The following is a 20606-nucleotide window of genomic DNA, read 5'->3' on the forward strand; positions in this document are numbered from 1 at the left end:
TCATTTGCAATGCTTTATGGCATTGTAGTACTTTCCATTATACAGAGTATTTTGTACCATTATCAAATATATTTTAACCCTTATGTGCTGTTGGGGATGTTTTCATTCACTCTGGGGTGATTTTGAGCTTTAGTTTGGCTAGAACTTTCTCCGTGTTTCAGCAAGTGAAATGACTTTTGGTGACATATTTTTAGAAAATGCTTTGAAATTTTTCAAAAATTCAACTCTGGGTAAATTTACTATTCTTTTGTTATGTTCGTGACTGTTTTTGTCCCATTGACTTCAATTATAATGACATTTTTTAATTGCAAAGCCATGACAGCATACAATCCTGCATTCTTTATTGTTGCTGGTTTTTCCCTGTTGGAAAGAGGTAAATTTGTAATTATTAAAGTTAATCATCAGTTGATAATTGAGAGTAAAAATTAAAAGTTTTACCTTTTCCCAACAGAAGAAAACCTCAACAATCAAGACTGCGTGATGCAAGTCAATGGAAAATAATGAAAGGGTAGTCCATTTAAACAGTACGCAAGGGTTTATATCAAAGTTTGTAATGCTGAATTTTCCTAAATATGAATGTGAAAAATGCTTCCACAACCAGATCTCCTGAAAAAGTAGCTGATGTTTTTGCACTACAAGTTCAGTCAGATGGCTAAATAATAGGAATTCTTGTTTTATTAAATCAAATGAGATTTTTCTGATCAGTCAGTGCTATGCTTGCTAAGCTCTGAAACCTGGACCAGAAAAAGAGCACGTGTGAGACACTGCACACTATACTCCCGCGAGACGCATTGTCTCCACCACCTTTTTAATATTATATGCGCATTTCATTTGGCCTAAGGATACACTCACTTTGTCTGTCTTTGTGCAACCAACTATCAAATAAAACAAAAACATCTGTCATCCTTTACTCACTCCTATCTTGCAGAACACAAAAGATATTTTGTAGAATGTTGCTAATTATCATTTTTGTTACCTTTGACTTTCGTGTATAAACAACATAATCTAAAACATGTTTAAAAAACATTAGGTGTGTAAACAATGACCAAACATGCCATTTTTGCTTGAACAATCCCTTAAAAACAATTAAGCATTGGCCAGTGTTCACCAATTCACTCCAAGGATGCCGTTTTATCACATTTCTGTGCCTGTTTAAGTTTTAATTAGGGTTGGTGGTAGCTTATTGGTTAACGATCTGGGCTGCTGACACAAAAATCGTAAAAATAGGTGACCCAGGCAGCAAAGTATCTGTGATCACAATCCTGGTACTCATACAGTACATTTTGCTCCTAATCTCCATCACTGTACAACAAATCAATTTTATTAGAACAACAATGCACAAAAGACCAATTTTCTGAGTGCCAAAAGTATAATAAAAACCAAAAGTGCTGCACACACACAACCCTGGAAATTCCTGAACTCAAGAGCAATGAAAGTGCACAGGATGCGCAGCCCTGCCAAACAACACAAATATATTAAGATCTAAAGGGAATATATGTTCCTAATTATTGATTTCATGGTTGCGCATACTGTGTGACAGGGAAGGGTGTGTCAAGCCAATCTTGGCAGAAAAACACAGCTATTTATCTGATTCCCTGCTGGAAAGTCTCTTTATAAATGCCTCTTTATATACAGTATAGAAACACAAGTAAATAATAATACTCCACTAATGCATTGTGCTCACGTTTATGTTTTAAAATCTAGTAAAGTAGACTCTAGCATTACAAATCACATGTATCCCTAGAAAATTAAACACATCATATGTCACATTTACTGTGCTTGGTTTTGTAAAGTGTAATCAGGAAAACTACTTTGTCTTGGGATTAGGAAGTATAGAAGTTTCAGTAGAATTTATATAAACAATTATTTTGTTTCATTACTTAAATTAATTGACAGATAAATGCAAATAGATGAGTTAATATATCATTGGCTTCAGGCCTGTGAGTGGATTTAAAAATAAATCACTGAATGTTTATATATTTATGTGTTGCTTTTCGCATGTCACTGAGCATGAGAATGCAGTTAGGGGCCTATACTCTAGAGACTTTGATATGAATCATCAAGAAACAAGAAATGACTTGATGTCATATTATCCTTAGGGGAACTGTGATGTCATTCAGAGAGCATAAATAGACAGAAAAATTGCATAAGAGGGAAAAGGTAAAAGTGTATCATGACTTTTTAAGGATATAATGGTAAGGAATACCTAATAAATAATAAGTTTCCTGCATGAAAGATGAAAATGGTTTTAATACAGCTTTAGTTTTTTAATGCATTAGATGATGTCCTTTTAAATATATTTTTTCCTGAGCAAAATTTATAACTGTCTTACATTTTAATGGGGTATATGCACACAGACTTTTAATTTCAGCAAGCCAGCCTCAGCGCTTTTGGTGAACTGTCTTTCCATTACAAAATTGCCATGTTTAAGGTCTGATTTCTTTGAAAATCAGTCATTTTTCTTGCCGGACTGATATTAGATATAAAGTGGGTCTCAGACCAGACATAAAGCACTGCATTCATTTAAATAGTTCTTATTATAACATCACTTATGTATTTTTTTTATGCGCACTCCAAAAATGAACATCTTGTTTTTGACCTATATATTAGTGAAAAATATTTTTTAGGCACTAAAGTATTATAGAAAAGCAGGATGTTTTCTATTTTTTCATTGGTGTGTGGAACCAATCACTTAACAATTAACATGAAATGACACAGCAATCACTTAGAATACCCTAGCAACAATCCACAAAATGTTGACATGCCAATTGTTTTTGTTTCAGCTTTAAACAACTATACACTATCGCTATACAAACACTGATTGCCAACACTTGCACAATGCAGTATCTACAACTGGAGTCCCTCTGAACTCACTTTATCTGTGTCAACGTTTATATAAAATATGCATTTTTTCCCCCTGTTTTCTTTTTAAAATAGCCTTTCCTTCCTCCTCCACCCTCTCCGTGTTTTCCTCTCCAGGTATCATGGATGCCTGTTGAGGAGAATGATGTAATCACAATGGGTGTGACCTGGTTGCTATAGAAACAGCCTCATCCAGCGCTGCTGTAACCGCGATTGATCATAAAAACAGGCTGAAGTCTGTACAATGGCAGCCGGAGCCTAATCTATCGAATCCGGCGAGGTTACATAGATTTCAGCTTTAGTATAAACCAGACAGACCACCTGCCGGCCCTCATCCCAAAACAGCTGCCTCTCCTCTATTCTCTTTGTCCCAGCAGCGCAGAGACCGATGGGATGCTACGGCGTCGCGTTAAACGCAAAACACGCTCAAAATACACCGCATAAAACGCCCAAAACAAGCACAGTGTTGTCGTATTTTACAAAGAAAAACAAAAAATATGTACCCTGCCCTCTCCAGCTGCTCCAGGTGCACTCTTTCTTCCCTTTATCCATGTCTGTCGCTTCTCTCACTGCTGTCGTCTTTTTCCTTTCCCTTTCGCTGGTCGTATGTCTTTCAGAGACCCACTATCTCACACGTCCGAACCGCATGAATGGCCAGAAATTAGATGAGAGAGCAGAGAGAGAGAGAGGATGCTGCTGCTTAACGAGGAAAAGGGCAGATAAGACGGAAAGAGAAAGGAGAGGAGAGGAGCCGCTCTGTTGGATGAAACGGTAAACACTGCAGCCTCCACCGCAGAGCCAGAGAGCGGACCGTACCATATGCAGAGCCCGACGGGGGTGGTGGTGATGATGATGGAGTCAGATCAAAGAGGCCACACCCTACCAAACAAAGCTCATACATAAACATGAGCATGGTCATGTGACCTCAGTGGCATTGTTGTCGGAGCAAAAAGGGTGGAGTCTGATTTATTTTGTTTCTATTCACAAACACTGACTTTAACAACATTGCAGACGAACTTTTGTGAAAATGCAAGATTTTACTTGGTTATAAATATCATAAACATCATAAAAACAGTAATCAGCATTATAACAACGAAATTAAAAAGGGTATTATTTAATTGAAACAAAATGATTTGTTTAAAACGAATAATTAGTGTAATGTAACATGAACTAATCCCATAAATTAATAACTGTTAAACTAATCAGAATTTTCTAAAGGCCCCAGAGAACTCAATTTAATAAAACTTTTTGGAAACTTCACAATTCCTTCACACATTCTCTAAAGGTCATATTGAAACATAATTGACAATAAATCAATTTGGCACCTTTTAAGCTGGGATCCAAGAGAGGCTGGAGAAGTGCTTGTTGTGGGTCAGTGAAATATTTGGAGAACAATATTATAAAATAAAAAATTCTTTCTGACCTCAGTGGTTCCATAAGACATTATAATTGATATATCAAGAACAACTAGGAATTATTTTATCCCACAAAAGGTTCTTTACTGCTGAAAATTGTCCTATTATGAAGTCTTCGCACTGTGAAAAAAAATCTATTATTGGAAAAGAATTTTTACTGAAGGATTCTTTAAGTATACAAAATAGGACTCTTTCATGTCATCACCATGAAACCAGCCCCATTGAAATGTATGTTTATTTATTATTGGTGTATCAGAGCAGATGTCACTGCAGCAAATTTATGAACAGGCCATATTAAGACATGCTCAACAAATTGTATGTGACTTATCACATGTTCTGCATACTGAGTGAGAAGGTTTAGAGCAGGGATGCCCACATTTTTTCTTATGAAGAGCCAAAAACCAAATTTGATTTAGGTTGGCGGGCTAAAGGTTAATATACTAAAGTGTATTACAATAAAGTTTCAAATGGTAAATTCCTAATTTATTCATACTTAAAATTAAATAATTTTTTTACAATAAAAATATATAAATCCCATTTAGAACACTGTCTTCCATCAAGTAACAGTATTTACAGTTTAACATTAAAAATCTGATTCATTCAGAACATTTATCTGAAACATTCAATTTCAGTTTGCTTTTTTGTAGCTTAACAATTAAACAAACAAACAAAAAGTAAAATTGTTTTGACAATCTCTGGTTTGCTTCAACCTTCCCTATCATTCTCGTTCTCTTCTCAGATGGGGTGGCCAAATCAAAGGTTATTCTGGGCCAACTTTGGCCAGCGGGCCCTAGTTTTTGGGCATCGCTGGTTTAGAGTACCTTGCTGTAGATTAAATAGATACAAAAACTCTTTTTATTTGTAAGCATTAAGCTATTAAATGGTGATGGCTTAGATTGATTTTTTGACTGTTTATGTATATATATGGAGGTGTGTATATAACTTTTTGTCTATGTATGTGATGACTGCAGCTGAAGGCGAGAGCCCATTTCCCTAACTGGGACAATAAAGTTTTACCTTACCTTAAAAAACTAATAAATAAATGACTGTACATTTAGATTTTGTTGACATTATTATGGTTTATTTAATTTTTTCTTATCACTTTTATACATTAGATGTACATTTTAGTTGAGTTTTTGGCTGTGTAACAAAGGTACAATGTGCTGATATTACTACTTCAAAACATTGGCTTATCTATGAATTTATGAAATACAGTAGTTTACTGTAAAATTCAGACTTATTTGTACCGTTTTAAGCTATTTTTAATGGTAAGATGAGGTTATGTTACTTTATACTAAAAGGTAGATTTGTTTTGCAGTCAAGAGTCCTCGTTCATGATGACATAATGACAGACAAAAGTGTACACAACATCTCCGTCAGAAGGATTAGTTCAGAATGAAACATTTCTTCATCATTTACTCAGCCCCTTATCATCAAAGATGATTTTCATGCATTCTTTAGATGAAAATCAGGCAGGATTTTTCTCCATATAGTGGACCTCTATGGTGGAGCTTCGAACGGTTCTTGTGGGTCATTTCCATTAAGCGACACTTAACAAAAATTAAAATGCTTCTGTAACCTGGTTAACAGTAAGTTTCCTTAATATTTATGGTGAATAACTGTACATTTAACTGTACATATGTAAATTTGTTGACATTATTACGCTTTATTTAGTTTTTTTCCCCATCAGTTTTGTACATTAAATTTACCTTTTTGTGGTGTGTTTTTATCTGTGTAACAAAGATACAATGTTTACTACAAAATATTGGTTTATTAACACTATAAATGAATAAAATACGGTAGTTTACTGTAAAATTCAGACATCTTCTACAGTTATTTTAATGTTTTTTTAAGGCTAGGTTACTCTGTACCAAAAGGTAGATTTACTTAGCAGTCAAGAGTTCATGACATGACACACAAAAACGTACACAACGTCTCCTTCAGTCAATCTCTTGAAGGATTAGTTCAGAATTAAAATTTCTTGTTCATTTACTCAGCCCCTTGTCATTAAGAAATTCTTAAAAGAAATGTAATTATTAGCTATTAGTTTTTTAATTTAAAATTATTATTTTTTTAAATGATATATGAAGTAATACAGTTGTATTTAAAAATAAGTATGTTTTTCATATTTCTTTATTTTAAATCTAAGAAATATTTTTTGGTACATCCAAAGGTGTGGTTATGATGACCATCCGGCAAGCTCATTCAGCTTAAATTAGTATTAAAATGTATTTAAGTCTCATAATTAAATAAAAAAATGAGGTGTATAACTGCCAAAAGGTCATTTTTTTTAGAAAAAAAATAACCACAGCTTTCACCAAGCTGACTATGAACCTGTAGTATGTGGTCCCTTTAACTAGGATGATCATAGGAGTTCAGGTCATCTAAAAAAAATTGAAAACCTCATCACACAGTCTGTACATCATCAAGAAGCAACATATTAAAAGCACTTTCGTGTTTTTATGCATCAGTTGGTATGTATATTACTGTATTCAGCAATTTCTGTCTTGGCTTATTCATTTTCATCATCATCTTCTGTTTCCAACATCCTCTTCCCTCAAAGGGCTCACCACGGCAACAGCTTAAACTCCCTGACTCCCTTGTTACTATGGCAACAGGCCGGTCTGCGCTGATCCAGATTGTCTCAGAATTGCAGAGTAATGAAAGCAGAACTCAAAATACTTTAAAATCACGATATTCAAACATACAATGAAGATATATTTCAACACTGGATAAATATGTGTGTTCTGATGCAAAATGGCAATATGATAAAAATGTAAAGCTTTGTTACGTAAATCTGCGGTCTCTATCGCCCTCTGGAGGTAAGCTGATGAAAAGACGTTGACCTCTTTTTTTCTAACATTCCAGAACCTTCATTCAACAATGGATGGTGAAATGTAATAAATACAATCCCCAACACACACAAGCGAATATAAGTCTGTTAAAAAAACTCTGTAACTCTATAGCTGCCCGAAGGGTCGTAATATAAGACATAAATGAATACCACATGAAAATACAATCTCGACTGATGTTCCTTCAGACAAACAAAGAGAAACTTGCTAGTAGCATCACATGTGCACAAACTGTCCTATTTTACAAGAGGATTACATACAAGTTTTTTTTTCTAGAAACAACTATTTGATTCAAAATATGTTCAATTGTTCATTTCTCCCACTGCTGTCACGAGGTCATGATTATATGTCATGAATGTGCAAATAAAGGGTTGCTATCTAATTAATGGGGATTGTTTAGCGTATGTGAACAAAAGAAGTACATCTCACTTTAAATGTACAGCCATGATTTAAAACCTCAGTTTTTAAAAATATGGCCAACTGTATACTAAAATTTAAAGTAGCTGTGATCTCTTTTGTGTTAGTCACAATTGATTGAGTTTTTAACAAGAATTTATGTAAATCAGACACAATGCAGTTGTTGAAATGCACCACTAGAGGGAGATTAAGTCTTTAATTCAGCCTCAGCTGACCTCAGAACAGAGTGGATCTGTCTGTGACCTCACAATAAGCTTGATAGTATGAAGGCACATTACAATGGAAATCATTCCATGTCAGCTTCAAAATGACCATACATATCTAGCTGAGATTTTATATTTGTTTAGTCTTTTTTTAAATTCCTACAATGCATATTTATGGCTAGAAAATTAAACATTTATCAAATTTGATTAACCATACGTTCCTATTTCTGATGACTCCGGCCCTTTTCAAGGCATCGTTAAAACTGTCTGCAAATATTTAGTTGGGAGTAGCTAGCTACAGTACCTCACCATAGATATATACACTAGATATCGCATACGGACCCTGAGCATGTGTCTACCCCAGGGTTGGGCAAACTCGGTCCTGGAGGGCCGGTGTCCTGCATAGTTTAGCTCCAACTCTAATCAAAAACACCTGAACATGTGTCTTCAAGATCACTAGAAAATCTATAAGCAGGTGTGTTTGATTAGAGTTGGAGTTAAACTGTGCAGGACACCGGCCCTCCAGGACCGAGTTTGCCCATCCCTGCCACATTTGTACAGTGCTCCCAGGACAAATGTCATTCAACCGCACTAGTCAGGACAAAAGCTAATGTGAAGGTGCTGGACTTTAGCACTGTGTCACGGTGTCGGAATGAGCAAACAAAGAAAACAAAGCACATCACATATATTTTTGTATGTAACGAACTTTTGTGCTAAACAAGTAAAGTTTTTGACAGCAATACAGTCACTTACTGCCCTGACCATAAGGCAAAGTAGCACCAACTTGCACTAAATTCCAGGCTTATGCTAATTTGTTAAATAAAAATAAGCAAACAATGTAAATAAAATATGACAACAATATGCTGCGGTGCCAGAAACTTGTATTACTGTCAGCTTGCATTATATACTTTTAATAATGTACGAAGTGAAAAATGAAAGCAGGAGAGGTGGTGTGTTTCAGGACATGGATTAAAGTTAGATCAAATTTAACAGGTAGGGAGAAGGATAATACAGTTCCATGCACACAAACACGTGCTCTTTGTCAGCAATATTTCATTTTGTGAACCTGCAATGGTCTATAAATCAGTTTTTGTTATTGAGAAACTGCGACTGTGTGCTTAATCTAAGTTAATTATTTTGTTATTGCTTGAGAAATTAAAAATTTGTCTGTAATAAAACATTAAGCTTTGAACATTAAAGTGTATTACACTGTTTAATTTGTTTAAGAACCAAATATTTTACTTATATTTATTCACATTTTTGTATTATACACGCCTTTGTAATAAAGACAAAAGTAGCTTCAATGTAACTAGCTGCTTTCATGTAGCAACTTTTTTAGAAGTGTTGTTTTTTTGTATATTGTATATTGTTATACTTATCAAGCTATATTTTTCTGAGTAATATCTTCCCCTAACACTGGCAAAGACACAACAAAAAAAAAAACCTAACCCACACATCCTGCAGATCACCAGAACAATCGCATGGTAGTAGATTTAACCAATAGTGGGCGCTGTGAGCTACACAGATTACTCGGTCGCAAGGTAACCTGTACAAGAGTGAGGAGCACTTTTACCTTCAATTATAGAAACTGACCCCGTTATCGTTTTTAAGGTTGGTAATTTTTCTATGCATGTTGAATTAAAGTAAGTACTGTTTTTATGTGTTATATAAAAGGTTTGAACAGAGTGTGGGATTGTTTACACTCGGTTTCTGGAATGTTCCACAATGAGCTAAAGCTAGATGAACCGCACTGATCATAAATGAAAGAATCAATAACTTTTGCTTTAAAATAAATCATATGCAAGATTAGGAACAGCAAAGATTCATTTCAAAATGGATGAAAATAAAATAACATTGAAACAAATTGTAATTATGTTTATGTTAAATCCAGTTAAAAATGTCAAAAATATTTGTAAAAGTATTTATTTATTTATTTATTTATTATTTTGTTGTATTTTGTGAAGCCATAATTTTGATCTATTTGTATCTGTAGATTTTTTATTATACTTATACATTTTATGTTAATAAATGAGGTGCACAGTAATTGAAAAATGAAAATGCACAAAATAATATTGTCCTCACTTTTTTAAATGATTCATAGCTTAGATTCAAATTATATTTTGACCACTGTACTTAAGAAATCTGGAGTTCGCACTAAACCACAAACATATGCTGCTTTCAGAATAGATTAAGGCATCCTAGTTGACATGTTGTTACACAAATGCTGGACGTTCTTTACTCCCTTACGTAAAGGCTGTGGTTTTGTATTTCTGGACACAGCAATTGTCTTTCGTGCTATCCACCATTGATTTAAACTAGTATAATATAAGCAGGCTTTCATAAATCACCAGCTGTGACAATAATCTTTTCAACACTGCATCCTCTGAGCTTTGTAGAACTGCGTGACTACACATTTAAAGAGTCGCTAATAAGTCAGATGATCAATGAGCTTAATTACCAGTCAAATCCAGGACAGTGTCAGAAAAGTGTCTGAAAAGCATTTCAAATTCATTCGTATCGTAAATTGCTCAAGAAAAGAAAATTTGGGGCATCAGTCATTTACTGGCTGTGTTTGATTTAAATAGCAGTCCTTAGTCTTTTAATCTGGGTACACAGAAAAACAACCGCTTTTGCAGTTAAACTTCCCAGGTAGCAAAGAGTTCCAGATTTGGAATAAAGCTGGCAAAACAGGCATTTGCCTAGCACTGGCATACAGCTTGTGGGCCAAAATGGCCCAGGTTTGGCAGAGGTGGCACCGTCTTTAAGGCAGCACACAAGACTTGGGCCAGATCAAGTGTAGTATTTGGGCCAGATGTTAAAAATTTATATGTGGGCCTCGTATGTTTGGCCTATCTTGACCTACTTTTAAAATACATTAAAAAAAATTTAAAAAGAAAGAAATTCTACCAATCAGGTCACTTTGAGAAAAAGTGCGACCATAAAACAAATTACTTTGTGGGTAAGTCAAATTCATTGCAGTTGAATGACACATTAACATATCTGGCTCAGTTTAGACCCAGATTTTAGTTAGTAACTTGGCTGAGACTTGGCCGAGATATGGCCCATGTTTGGCCCTTCTATGGAAGCCAGGCTCTGTCCAATCATGTACTGCAGTTCACTGCGGCATGTAGGCCAAGCAAAAGCTGATTGTGTGGGCCAGATTTGGCCCAGAGAAATTTTGCTATGTTTTTTTTTTTGTCTGCATCACATTTATTAAACATTGAAAAAAACTCACATTCTCTTAACCAGTGGTTCTCAAACTTTTCACCAAGTACCACCTCAGAAAAAAATTGTCTCTCCAAGTACCACCATAATAACCAGTATTGAAATACAAAGTATCGTATTAGGCTTAATTAAGCAGCTACAGCTCTGCACAGTTCAAAAAACATACAGATTATATTAATTGCTATTGTTATGAATATTTATTATTGTCAGCCACTTTTAACATTATTAATAGTTTGAACATTAACTAAAACATTAAAAATAAATAAATCATCAACGTGTGCTTTTGAAAGTTAATTAAAAATGGCATTGTTCTTAAAGTAAACAGAAAACTGCTGTGCTTAAATGTAAAGTATTGACATATGTTAGCCTACTCATCAAAACCTGGAAATGTTCCTTGGACCTCATAAATTTTATCATATTCACATATAAACTCTTTTTGATAAATTTTGAAATATATGGTACATGTTATATATGACTTATTTGTATATCTTTAAAATCTAAACATTAACTTGTATTTTAAATTAATGATTTGTATTTACATATTTAAATTAGAAATTAGATCTGCATAGTGCGCGTTAGAGTAGGCTTTGTGTGTCAGAAAAGGGATGAAACTTAGCTGTCAATATTGGGATAAAAAAATATGGGATACGCCCCCAACAACCATTACAAATATGGGAAGGAAATTAGCTACAAATGATAGAATACATTAAATAATTCATTCATTCATTCATCTTCTGCCGCTTTTCCGGGGCTGGGTCGCGGGGGCAGCAGTCTTAGGAGAGAACCCCAGACTTTCCTATACCCAGACACTTCACCCAGCTCCTCCGGGGGGATCCCGAGGCGTTCCCAGGCCAGCCGAGAGACATAGTCCCTCCAGCATGTCTTGGGTCTTCCCCGAGGCCGCCTCCCGGAGCGACATGCCTGGAACACCTCCCTAGGTAGGCGTCCAGGAGGCATCCAAAACAGATGCCTGAGCCACCTCAGCTGACTTCTCTCGATGTGGAGGAGCAGCGGCTCTACTCCGAGCTCCTCCCGGGTGTCAGAGCTCCTCACCCTATCTATAAGAGTGCGCCCTGCCACCCGTCGAAGGAAACTCATTTCGGCCACTTGTATCCGAGATCTTGTCCTTTCGGTCATGATCCAAAGCTCATGACCATAGGTGAGAGTAGGAACGTAGATTGACCGGTAAATCGAGAGCTTTGCCTTTAGGCTAAGACAGAATACATAACAAACATTAAAAAATTGAAAATAAAATAAAAGGTTTCGCCTATTAAAATCAATTTACTGATCACATCTGTGTTATTGTATGCGTTAAAAGTGTGTTCAATTTTTTAGTTTAATTATACAGCGATTCCTCCACGTACCACTAAAAGGAAGTTTGCGTACCACTAGTTGTACACGTGCCACAGTTTGAGAACCACTGCTCTAAATGGTTGCATTTGAAGCATATTGGGCCTTTTGGCTGGCATGACAACTTTGCATAATGGAAAATCTAAACTGGAATATTTGGATGGGCAGCACAGTGGCTCAGTGGTTTAGCACTGTCACCTCACAGCAAAAAGGTCACTAGTTTGAGCCCTGGCTGGGTCAGTTGGCATTTCTGTGTGGAGTTTGCATGTTCTCCCTGTGTTTTGTGGGTTTCCTCCGGGTGCTCCGGTTTCCCCCACAGTCCAAAAACATGCGCTAAAGGTGAACTGAGTAAGCTAAATTGGCCATAGTGTATGCGTGTAAATGCAAGAGTTTTTGGGTATTTCCCAGTGTTGGGTTGTAGCTGTAAGCGCATCCGCTGCGTAAAAACATATGTTGGATAAATTGAAAGGAAAATAAATGTACTTCTTCTTTGTACAAAATATGTCAGAGATGCCATGTGGTGATAAACAGGAGATGAGCTAGAGCTGTTGCATCATCACTTCATCAGTTCATGACACTCTCCACCTCTCACCACAGCTGTCAAGATGCTCCCTGTCACTCATGTTAGCTGCTCTCCAAACCTGCAGTACTCCAGACTCTTAATGTTTTGACAAGGCCCCTCATTGCCAATCACAACATTCAAACTATCCTGTATCGACTGAGATGTGAAGGTTTTTTCTGCGGTTATATATAAAAGTAAGGGGACCAGTGTTGGGGAAAGTTACTTTAGAAAGTATTGGATTACAATATTGAGTTAATCCCTAAAAAAGTGACTAGTTGGGTTACTTGCAGGGCTTAGTTTGTGCAGGAACATGCCGGATCCGGCACCTCTACAATCTAATCTGGCACCTCATTTTACAGATCCCCCTCCTCAACCGCCCTCCTCCTCAGTCTGCTGTTCACTTTCACTTTGTTTTCGCGACTCCCCAACGCTCTTTACTTTCGTCCGCGACAACCAACACCCGCCCCGGCTCTTCATTTTCGTGCGCGACACCTCCCCATCCTCGGGAAGTATGTTGAATCTGTTACCCCGATCTGTTAAGCACTTAATTTGTGAATTAAATTAAGCACTGGTTACTTAGTTTCTTTTTATGATAAGTAATGTGTTACGATACTTTTGAGTTACTTTTGAGTTACTTTTTCTGACCTGTCTGAGGCTTTTTCAGAACTTGCAGGTTTTTTTTTGTCATTTTGTTTTTTAAAGAGGAGCTCTGAAATGAACAACACACATTGTATAACCTTCATTTACCTTTAAAAACACATAAAAAATAATTGTAGAATAATGTTATCTTCAGAGAACTTCCTGACCCCCGAGCTATACGTGCTGTATATAAAGATTAATGAAAGTTTAAATCAATGCGTTATACTATTTTATTGCCAGTTCGATGACTTATCGAGTCAGTAGTTTATAAATAAACTTTATAATTAAACTATCATAACGGCATAATTTTATTTACCTCATCTGTCAACATGATGCTGGTCAATTGCAGAGGTTATGCAAATTATTATTACTATGATCAGATGAGGCGACACGGTGGCGCAGTGGGTAGCACAATCACCTCACAGCAAGAAGGTCATTGGTTCGAGTCCCGGCTGGACCATTTGGCATTTCTGTGTGGAGTTTGCATGTTCTCGCATGGATAAGTTGTCGGTTCATTCTGCTGTGGTGACCCCTGGTGAATAAAGAAACTAAGCCGAAGAAGAATGAATGATTGAATGAGTAATATTATAAAAGTTGCTTGGATTGCTTTTTGGTGGCTGATTATGAATAGAAAAGACATATATTTATTGACAAAATAAAAACCTTAGGCATCCTATAAAGAATAGTTTATTTTAAATCACACACCCTGACAGATGTTTTCTTTTTTGGTAGGTGGTTTGACTTTAATCATAAGAATCATTCTTACTGATCTAAAACATTATTTATGTTTTAAATGTACAATAATGGCACGAGTATTAATGATTTACACAGCATAGTTTTGCACGTTTAACCCATTTGTAAAAGTTTTCAGGCCAGCAAAACAGGGTTGTTGTGTAAGTGAAGGGCCAAAATGCATAAAAAGTTTACTACCAGCTTTTTTTTTTAAAAATAAATAAGCTGAATTTGAATTGTTTTTATTTTCACACTAAGAATAACAAAACTGATAGGAGAAGAAAAACAACTGCAGAGTCTCTTACCTTTCTGTCTGCTGAAGCCATGGAGAAGCAAGGACAGATCAGCCTCTTTCTCTGTGCTCGAACTAACAATACTGCTTTTGCTTTTACTCTCCGTCTCCTGACTGGGCTGCTTCTCCGGAGTCACTGTAGACGTTCCCATTACTGCGGGCCTGGGTTTGGTGGACCAGCTGTCCTCTGGTTGTGGCTTGGGCTTCTCAATTGGTGCTGCTTTCTCCTTTTCCTTCTCCTTTTCTTTCTCCGGTTCTTTCTGAGCGCTGACGACTCTGGGCTCAGTGAATGGAGAGGAAGAGACGCTAGAGGTCGTGATGGGCTTTGAAGACATGTTGTCTGTGATCAGGGGGGAAGATGGTTCTGGTGGTTTTGGAGCAGAATATTCCTGCTCCCTCTTGGGACTTTCCTCCGAAGCTGATTCAATTAGCAGGTCGCTATCGAGCTCTGCCTCTCTTTCCTCTCTTAGCAGACTGTAAAGTGGTGGGTTACTGGACTGACCGAAGCCCATCTTGGAACCCGCAGAGAGATCAAATGGGTTACTAGCACTGACCTTGTTGGTTTGTGGCTTGTCAAATGGGTTACTAGCTTTATCAGTGGCAGATGTGTAACTGGGCGGCTCAAACGGGTTGCTTGTTGGACTGAATCCACCCTTTGCAGGCGGGGTCTTAGATGTCAGGTCATGTAATGGTGAATCTAATTCTTCAGCCACTTGTTCAATTTCTGAATCTCCAGACTCATCTCCACTGCCTTGAAGGTCTTGAGCCCATGGGGACGAGGGCTTGGCTGAGGTCTTGATATCGTGGATTGGAGGAGGGTTGGGATGAGAGCTGATACTGCTTGAATCTTGGGTGGAGCTCATAGATTTCATTCCTGCAGGGTGGAACAGCACATCAGATGGAGACTCTCGACCTGGAAAAAAAGGAGTTTGAGAAATGTATAAACTGTAAATATTTAAAAGGATCAACAATTTCATTTTTTTAATTAATTATACACGTCCTCATGTTGTTCCAAAGCACATTTGCTAGTATTAAGTTGACAAATTAAGATATTTCAGGTCAATTCTGAGAGCTCCCTCATCATTCATAGACAGCAAGTTTCCCGTCTCATTTAAAGTCTAGATAGGTTCCAAAAAACATCTTCAAAACAGACCATATGCCTTCAGATGTTAAACTGAATACTATCAAGATATTAGCCTCTTTCACATATACAGATCTTTCCAGAAAATTACCGGCAATTTTCCAGAAAGATCTGCATGTGTGAACAGGACCTTTTTGAAAAAAACAGTAAATTTGTTCCGGCAATTTTCTGGAAAGAGAAGTCGTAACTTTACCGATAATTTGCCAGAATGGATGTCTCTGGGATAAGCTGCATGAATGCTAAAGCTTTAAATAGAAGTGAAATCATCAAGCTGGATCCCTATTACGTTTACATATACAAGCGCAGCCATTTTGAGCTCATCTCTGGTAAATGATGTCAAAATTTACCGGTATTTTGGAATGGATGTGTGAATGATCTTTTCTGGAAAAACGGCGCTTTTTTTAATTAACCGGTAAATTAATTCCGGTAATTTTCAGGATATTTACAGGTATCACTGTGTGAAAGGGGCTATTGTTCGCACATAAAGTAAAGTTTATTTATAAAGTAATTTCGAGAGTATCACATGCTTATGATTGCTTGCAGCTGGTCCCACATTATTTTATTTATGATTCACCCATCAGACAATTCCTAAGCCACTATAAATACCCTAAGTTTCATATGACAACCATCTACTTTTTGAAGAATCCCCCTTTCCACCCCTACTCCTCTACCTTTCCTAGATGGGTGGCAAGGTTGCCCAGTGGTTAGCACTGTTGCCTCACTGCAAGAACGTCACTGGTTCTAGTCCTTTCCTAGCCAACCTACGTTTCTGTGTGGAGTTTACACGTTCTCCCCCAGCAAACGTGGGTTTCCCTGGGCTCTCGAGATCTACCTGAGCTCAAACTCCCCTCTCGTCTTGTAAACAGGAGAGAGACCCTGGCTTGAGGATCTTATGAGCTCAGGGCTTTCTCCCGGGACAGCATGTCAAACAAGCTTTATAATCAATCATCAGCTAAGTGTGAACTTTTGAAACAAAAATAAAAATTTTTTACAACAGTTTCTTCTCCTCAGTGTCAGTATATTGTGCGTATGTGAGCGCTGTGCACTGATGTAACTTCAAGTGCCTTCAAATGCCTGCATGTGATTTCCTCTGTTTAAAACAAAGCACAGAGGTACATCAGAGGTGATATGTCAGAGGCACGGCCAAGCATGACATATATATGTGCACCCTATACTGACACTGATGAGAAGAAACAGTTATAAATGGAAAGAAAAAGATATAAATACAATTTAACCAGATGGTTTGACTAGGAAGCTCAGACATTTTTCTGGCGAGTCTAACAGTATTCGGAGTAAACAGAAATAATTAAATAAATAAATAAATAAATATATATATATATATATATATATATATATATATATATATATATATATATATATATATATATATATATATATATATATATATATATATAAATAAAATATTCACAATAGAAAAAAAGAAATTTCTGCGCAGATTATTTTGCTTGTTAAGGAAAATCTCCACTTAATTTTGGATTTTTTTTTCTAAAAACAAGACAATATTTTTTGCTTGTCTAGATAATGCTTCTTCGTCTTGTTCCTAGTCCAAATATCTAAAAAAGAAAAGCATTTCGGCAATGCACAGTCACAGGCCTCAAAAACAGATGATAAACTTTCACTCTTTTGTGGTTAAACTTTGCAGTCTTTCTACAAATCACATGTTTGGTGGTTCCTGGTCAACTATACCTAAGACTCAAAACTGTATGTCCTGCGATGTGATTATCGAGTACACGTTGTGATAATGATGCTGAAGCAATATTTTCTGCAGCCCTAGTATAAAGTTGTAATTTCTGTTTCATGAGAACACAAAACTACTCTGATAGGTAAATAATATTCTGAATAAAACACTGAAGGCATATGGCCTTTTCTGGAATTATCTGGATTACCTTGTTATATGGAGGATAAGGTAGCTTTCAAGTTTCACCTAAAATATTATACCTTGTGTTCTAAAAGTAAAGAATAGTCTCAGGGGTTTTGAACAACATGAGAGTGTGTAATTAATTACAGAGCTTTAATTTTAAGGTAAACTAACACTTTAGAATCAATTATATGTTACAAAATTAGTCACAGTACTAACTTACTACAGTACTACAGTTTGCTGACAAAAATGCCAAAATAATAAATGATTAGAATGAATTAGATGCAAGACCATAACTTATCTACACTGCCTGGTTTATTTGTGTACTTCTACAAGCTGGAAACTATCGACTTCACCTTTAAATTAGAGGTTTGCTACTTTAATTGAACTGAATTCAGATGTTAAATAGAATGTGGATTATGAAAAGGCATTCTCATTTCAATTCATGATGGTGCGCAAGCAGGTGCATCACAGGTGGGCAGGATCTACCTGTAGGGGAGTGGTTAGGGGAGTGGTTAGCTGACGATGCTGCGCTGTCATCCTCTGGTTCTGACAGTGTTACCGTGGGAAGACCCTGCTGTCCAAAACTGAGCACGCTGTCTCTCTCAGACATGCCACCTTGTGGAGACACTCTCACTGGCTCACTCGCAGTGCTGTGGGACTCTGTTGTTACTGTGATCTTCACAGGACTGGCACTCTGCGGCGTTTCCATCCTGCGATATGACCGAAAATCTGCCATTTCTTCATCCGAAGGATCCTCCACATATGGAAATGCGTGCTGCCCACCGGCTGATCCCGTACTTGTCTTCACCTCCGTGTCTTCAGATCCGAGCGGACTCTTCTCCAAATAGCGACCCAGATCAAAGGGATCATGGCTGGATTCTTTACTTCCCCTTTCTTCAATCTTAGGCTTGAAATCCTGGATGTCATCTTCATCCTCATCATCATCTTCTTCATCTTCCTCATCTCCATATCCAGACATGGGAGGTTGCTGCTTGTTCTTAGCATTTCCCATGCTCCCGAAATCACAGAGGTCACCCCCCATGTCCATGTAGCTGTAATGGTCACTTTTGTGCGAGCCCTGTAGGGTCGTCTGATGGTCTGAGGGGTCCCCTGGGGTCATGCCGATGCCGGAGTCGGTTCCGGTGGGTGCAGGTGGAGAACGGTTGCCCTCGGAGGAGAAGAGAGAGGCTCCGTCATTGAAAGGGTTGGAAGAGGACTTTGAGGAAAGGAGAGAGGTGTACAGATCACCCTCTACAGGAGATGACTTCATAAACATGTCAGATAGAGAGTCACCTAGAGAGACAGAGAGAAGGAGAGACGGTGTCATTAGTAACTGAAATCAAATCAATAAGTTCACATCCTGCCTTAAAAGCATGAGTTAACCGAAACCGAATCTGCCTGGATTCAACTTGAAGTTACCCTTTCTTTAAACTAACAAAAAGACAATAGTCAAGACAATACATTACTTCTGAAAACATATACACTTGAATTCGAAATTCATAACTTGAGACAAGTGCATTTAAGAAACAATTGAATGTAGGTATGATGTATTAGAGCATATATGTGCAAAGATTTAACTTTCAGTGTTTTCATGATTTTTTCATTCTAAAAGAATAGCAAATAGAATTGGCTAATGGCTATTCAACATCAAATATGACAGAAGAACACTTGTAAAAAGTAGTTAAAGCACATAGACATCTATAAGGCCTCTAATTACGACCAGCAGCTAGCTCTCTGCAACTCTCACCGTGCATTCACACTGGGCTTCAGCGTCAACACTTGACCGAGGGTGTGCTGGGGCTGATATGATCATCATAGCAGCGTCAGCCATTGAAATTAGTGCGCAATCGGCTACTGTTTAAGCTGGGTTATTTGCATAAAGAATCTGGTTGGCTGATGCTTCCGTTGGCGCTTAAAAAGTTGCGAAATCCCCTACTTCTGCAGCGTCGATGGACACACAGTTCAGTTCGGCAACACTTGACGTCACCAATTCAAAGTGAATGGGATGCGTTGACATGGGGCGTCACATGGTCACCCACTTAAGCTAAGCAGGGCTGCGCCCGGTCAATACCTGGATCGGAGACCACATGGGAAAACCAGGTTGCTGCCAGAAGTGGTGTTAGTAAGGCCAGCAGGGGGCGCTCAACCTGCAGTCTATGTGGGTCCTAACGCCCCAGTATAGTGAAGCAGACATTCCACTGCTCAGTGAGTGTCGTCTTTTGGATGAAACGTTAAATCGAGGTACCGACTTTCTGTGGTCGTTAAAAATTCCAAATTTGCCCACTGGTTTTTGTCCATCATGGCCTCCTAACCATCCCCATATCATAATTGGCTTCAAAATTGGCTTCACTCTGCGGTCTGGTGCAATATGGCTGCTGTTGAGTCATCCAGGTGGATGCTGTACACTGGTGGTGGATAAGGAGATTTCCCCCAAAAATGTGTAAGACACTTTGAGAGTCCAGAAATGCACTAAATCTAAATGTAAGGAATTATTATTATTATTATTATTTAAAAACAGCAGAAACCCTGCAGAGACTGTGCAGAGGTCAGATTTACTACATTGAGTGCATATGCAGTACAATATATGAAGTGAAGACAAAGGCAAGAGACAAAGGCAGTTTTACAAAGAGATAATAGACAAAAGGACAGAGAGTAGAAAGAATCTACACAGAGAAACAACATTGATTCTTTTTTGTGAAGTACTGTAAATGTGATTCCCACTGGACTGAGAGGAAGAGCAGATGGAAAAGGCAGAGCCCTCAGAGACAGCTGGAAACATCTGCTCATCTCTGTAAAATCATTCAAGTCTTAAGAGGATTAATGATAGCTGGACAACGAACCCTGTGACTGTTACATCTCCAATAACAAGCGCACACTTAGGTTTAATTCCCATCAGCTGGTGCTAAAATTACAGTGGGTAATAAGATCATAATGGTCCAATGGCAAGGTTCTGATTCCAAAGCTTCAAGACCAAACTCCCTTGCAGTCTATACAGATAGCTATCTTTTAAAGCAGCATACTTGTGTTTTGTTGT

At 37.4% G+C, this 20606-nt stretch overlaps 2 protein-coding genes across 9 annotated transcripts in view; one reads left to right on the top strand and one right to left on the bottom strand.

Annotated features, from left to right (window-relative positions):
- rtn1a (reticulon 1a) overlaps positions 1–20606 on the bottom strand; it is a 45883-nt gene that overhangs the window by 12727 nt on the left and 12550 nt on the right. The window contains exons 2-4 of one of the 3 annotated variants that reach the window (XR_015504942.1): positions 18059–18865; positions 14155–15462; positions 13585–14012 (exon numbers count right to left, since the gene is read on the bottom strand). Coding sequence is in view for 2 of the 3 variants with exons in the window: in NM_001029967.3 (NP_001025138.2) it covers positions 14563–15462; positions 18059–18865 (1707 nt within the window). In the remaining variant the exon portion in view is untranslated. Of the gene's footprint in view, positions 1–3365; positions 3714–13584; positions 14013–14154; positions 15463–18058; positions 18866–20606 lie in introns of those variants that run through there. The other 2 variants (NM_001029967.3, NM_199652.2) reach the window with 2 other exon arrangements.
- lrrc9 (leucine rich repeat containing 9) overlaps positions 9210–20606 on the top strand; it is a 74118-nt gene continuing 62721 nt past the window's right edge. For 2 of the 6 annotated variants that reach the window (XM_087277274.1, XM_087277280.1), the window contains exon 1: positions 9269–9360. The gene's annotated coding sequence lies outside the window, so the exon portion shown is untranslated. Of the gene's footprint in view, positions 9361–20606 lie in introns of all 6 variants that reach the window. The other 4 variants (XM_087277281.1, NM_001113802.3, XM_087277273.1 and 1 more) reach the window with 3 other exon arrangements.

The sequence above is a fragment of the Danio rerio genome, chromosome 13, assembly GCF_052040795.2.
Source record: "Danio rerio strain M-AB ecotype USA chromosome 13, GRCz13ab, whole genome shotgun sequence".
In the NCBI taxonomy this organism is placed as follows: Eukaryota; Metazoa; Chordata; class Actinopteri; order Cypriniformes; family Danionidae; genus Danio; species Danio rerio.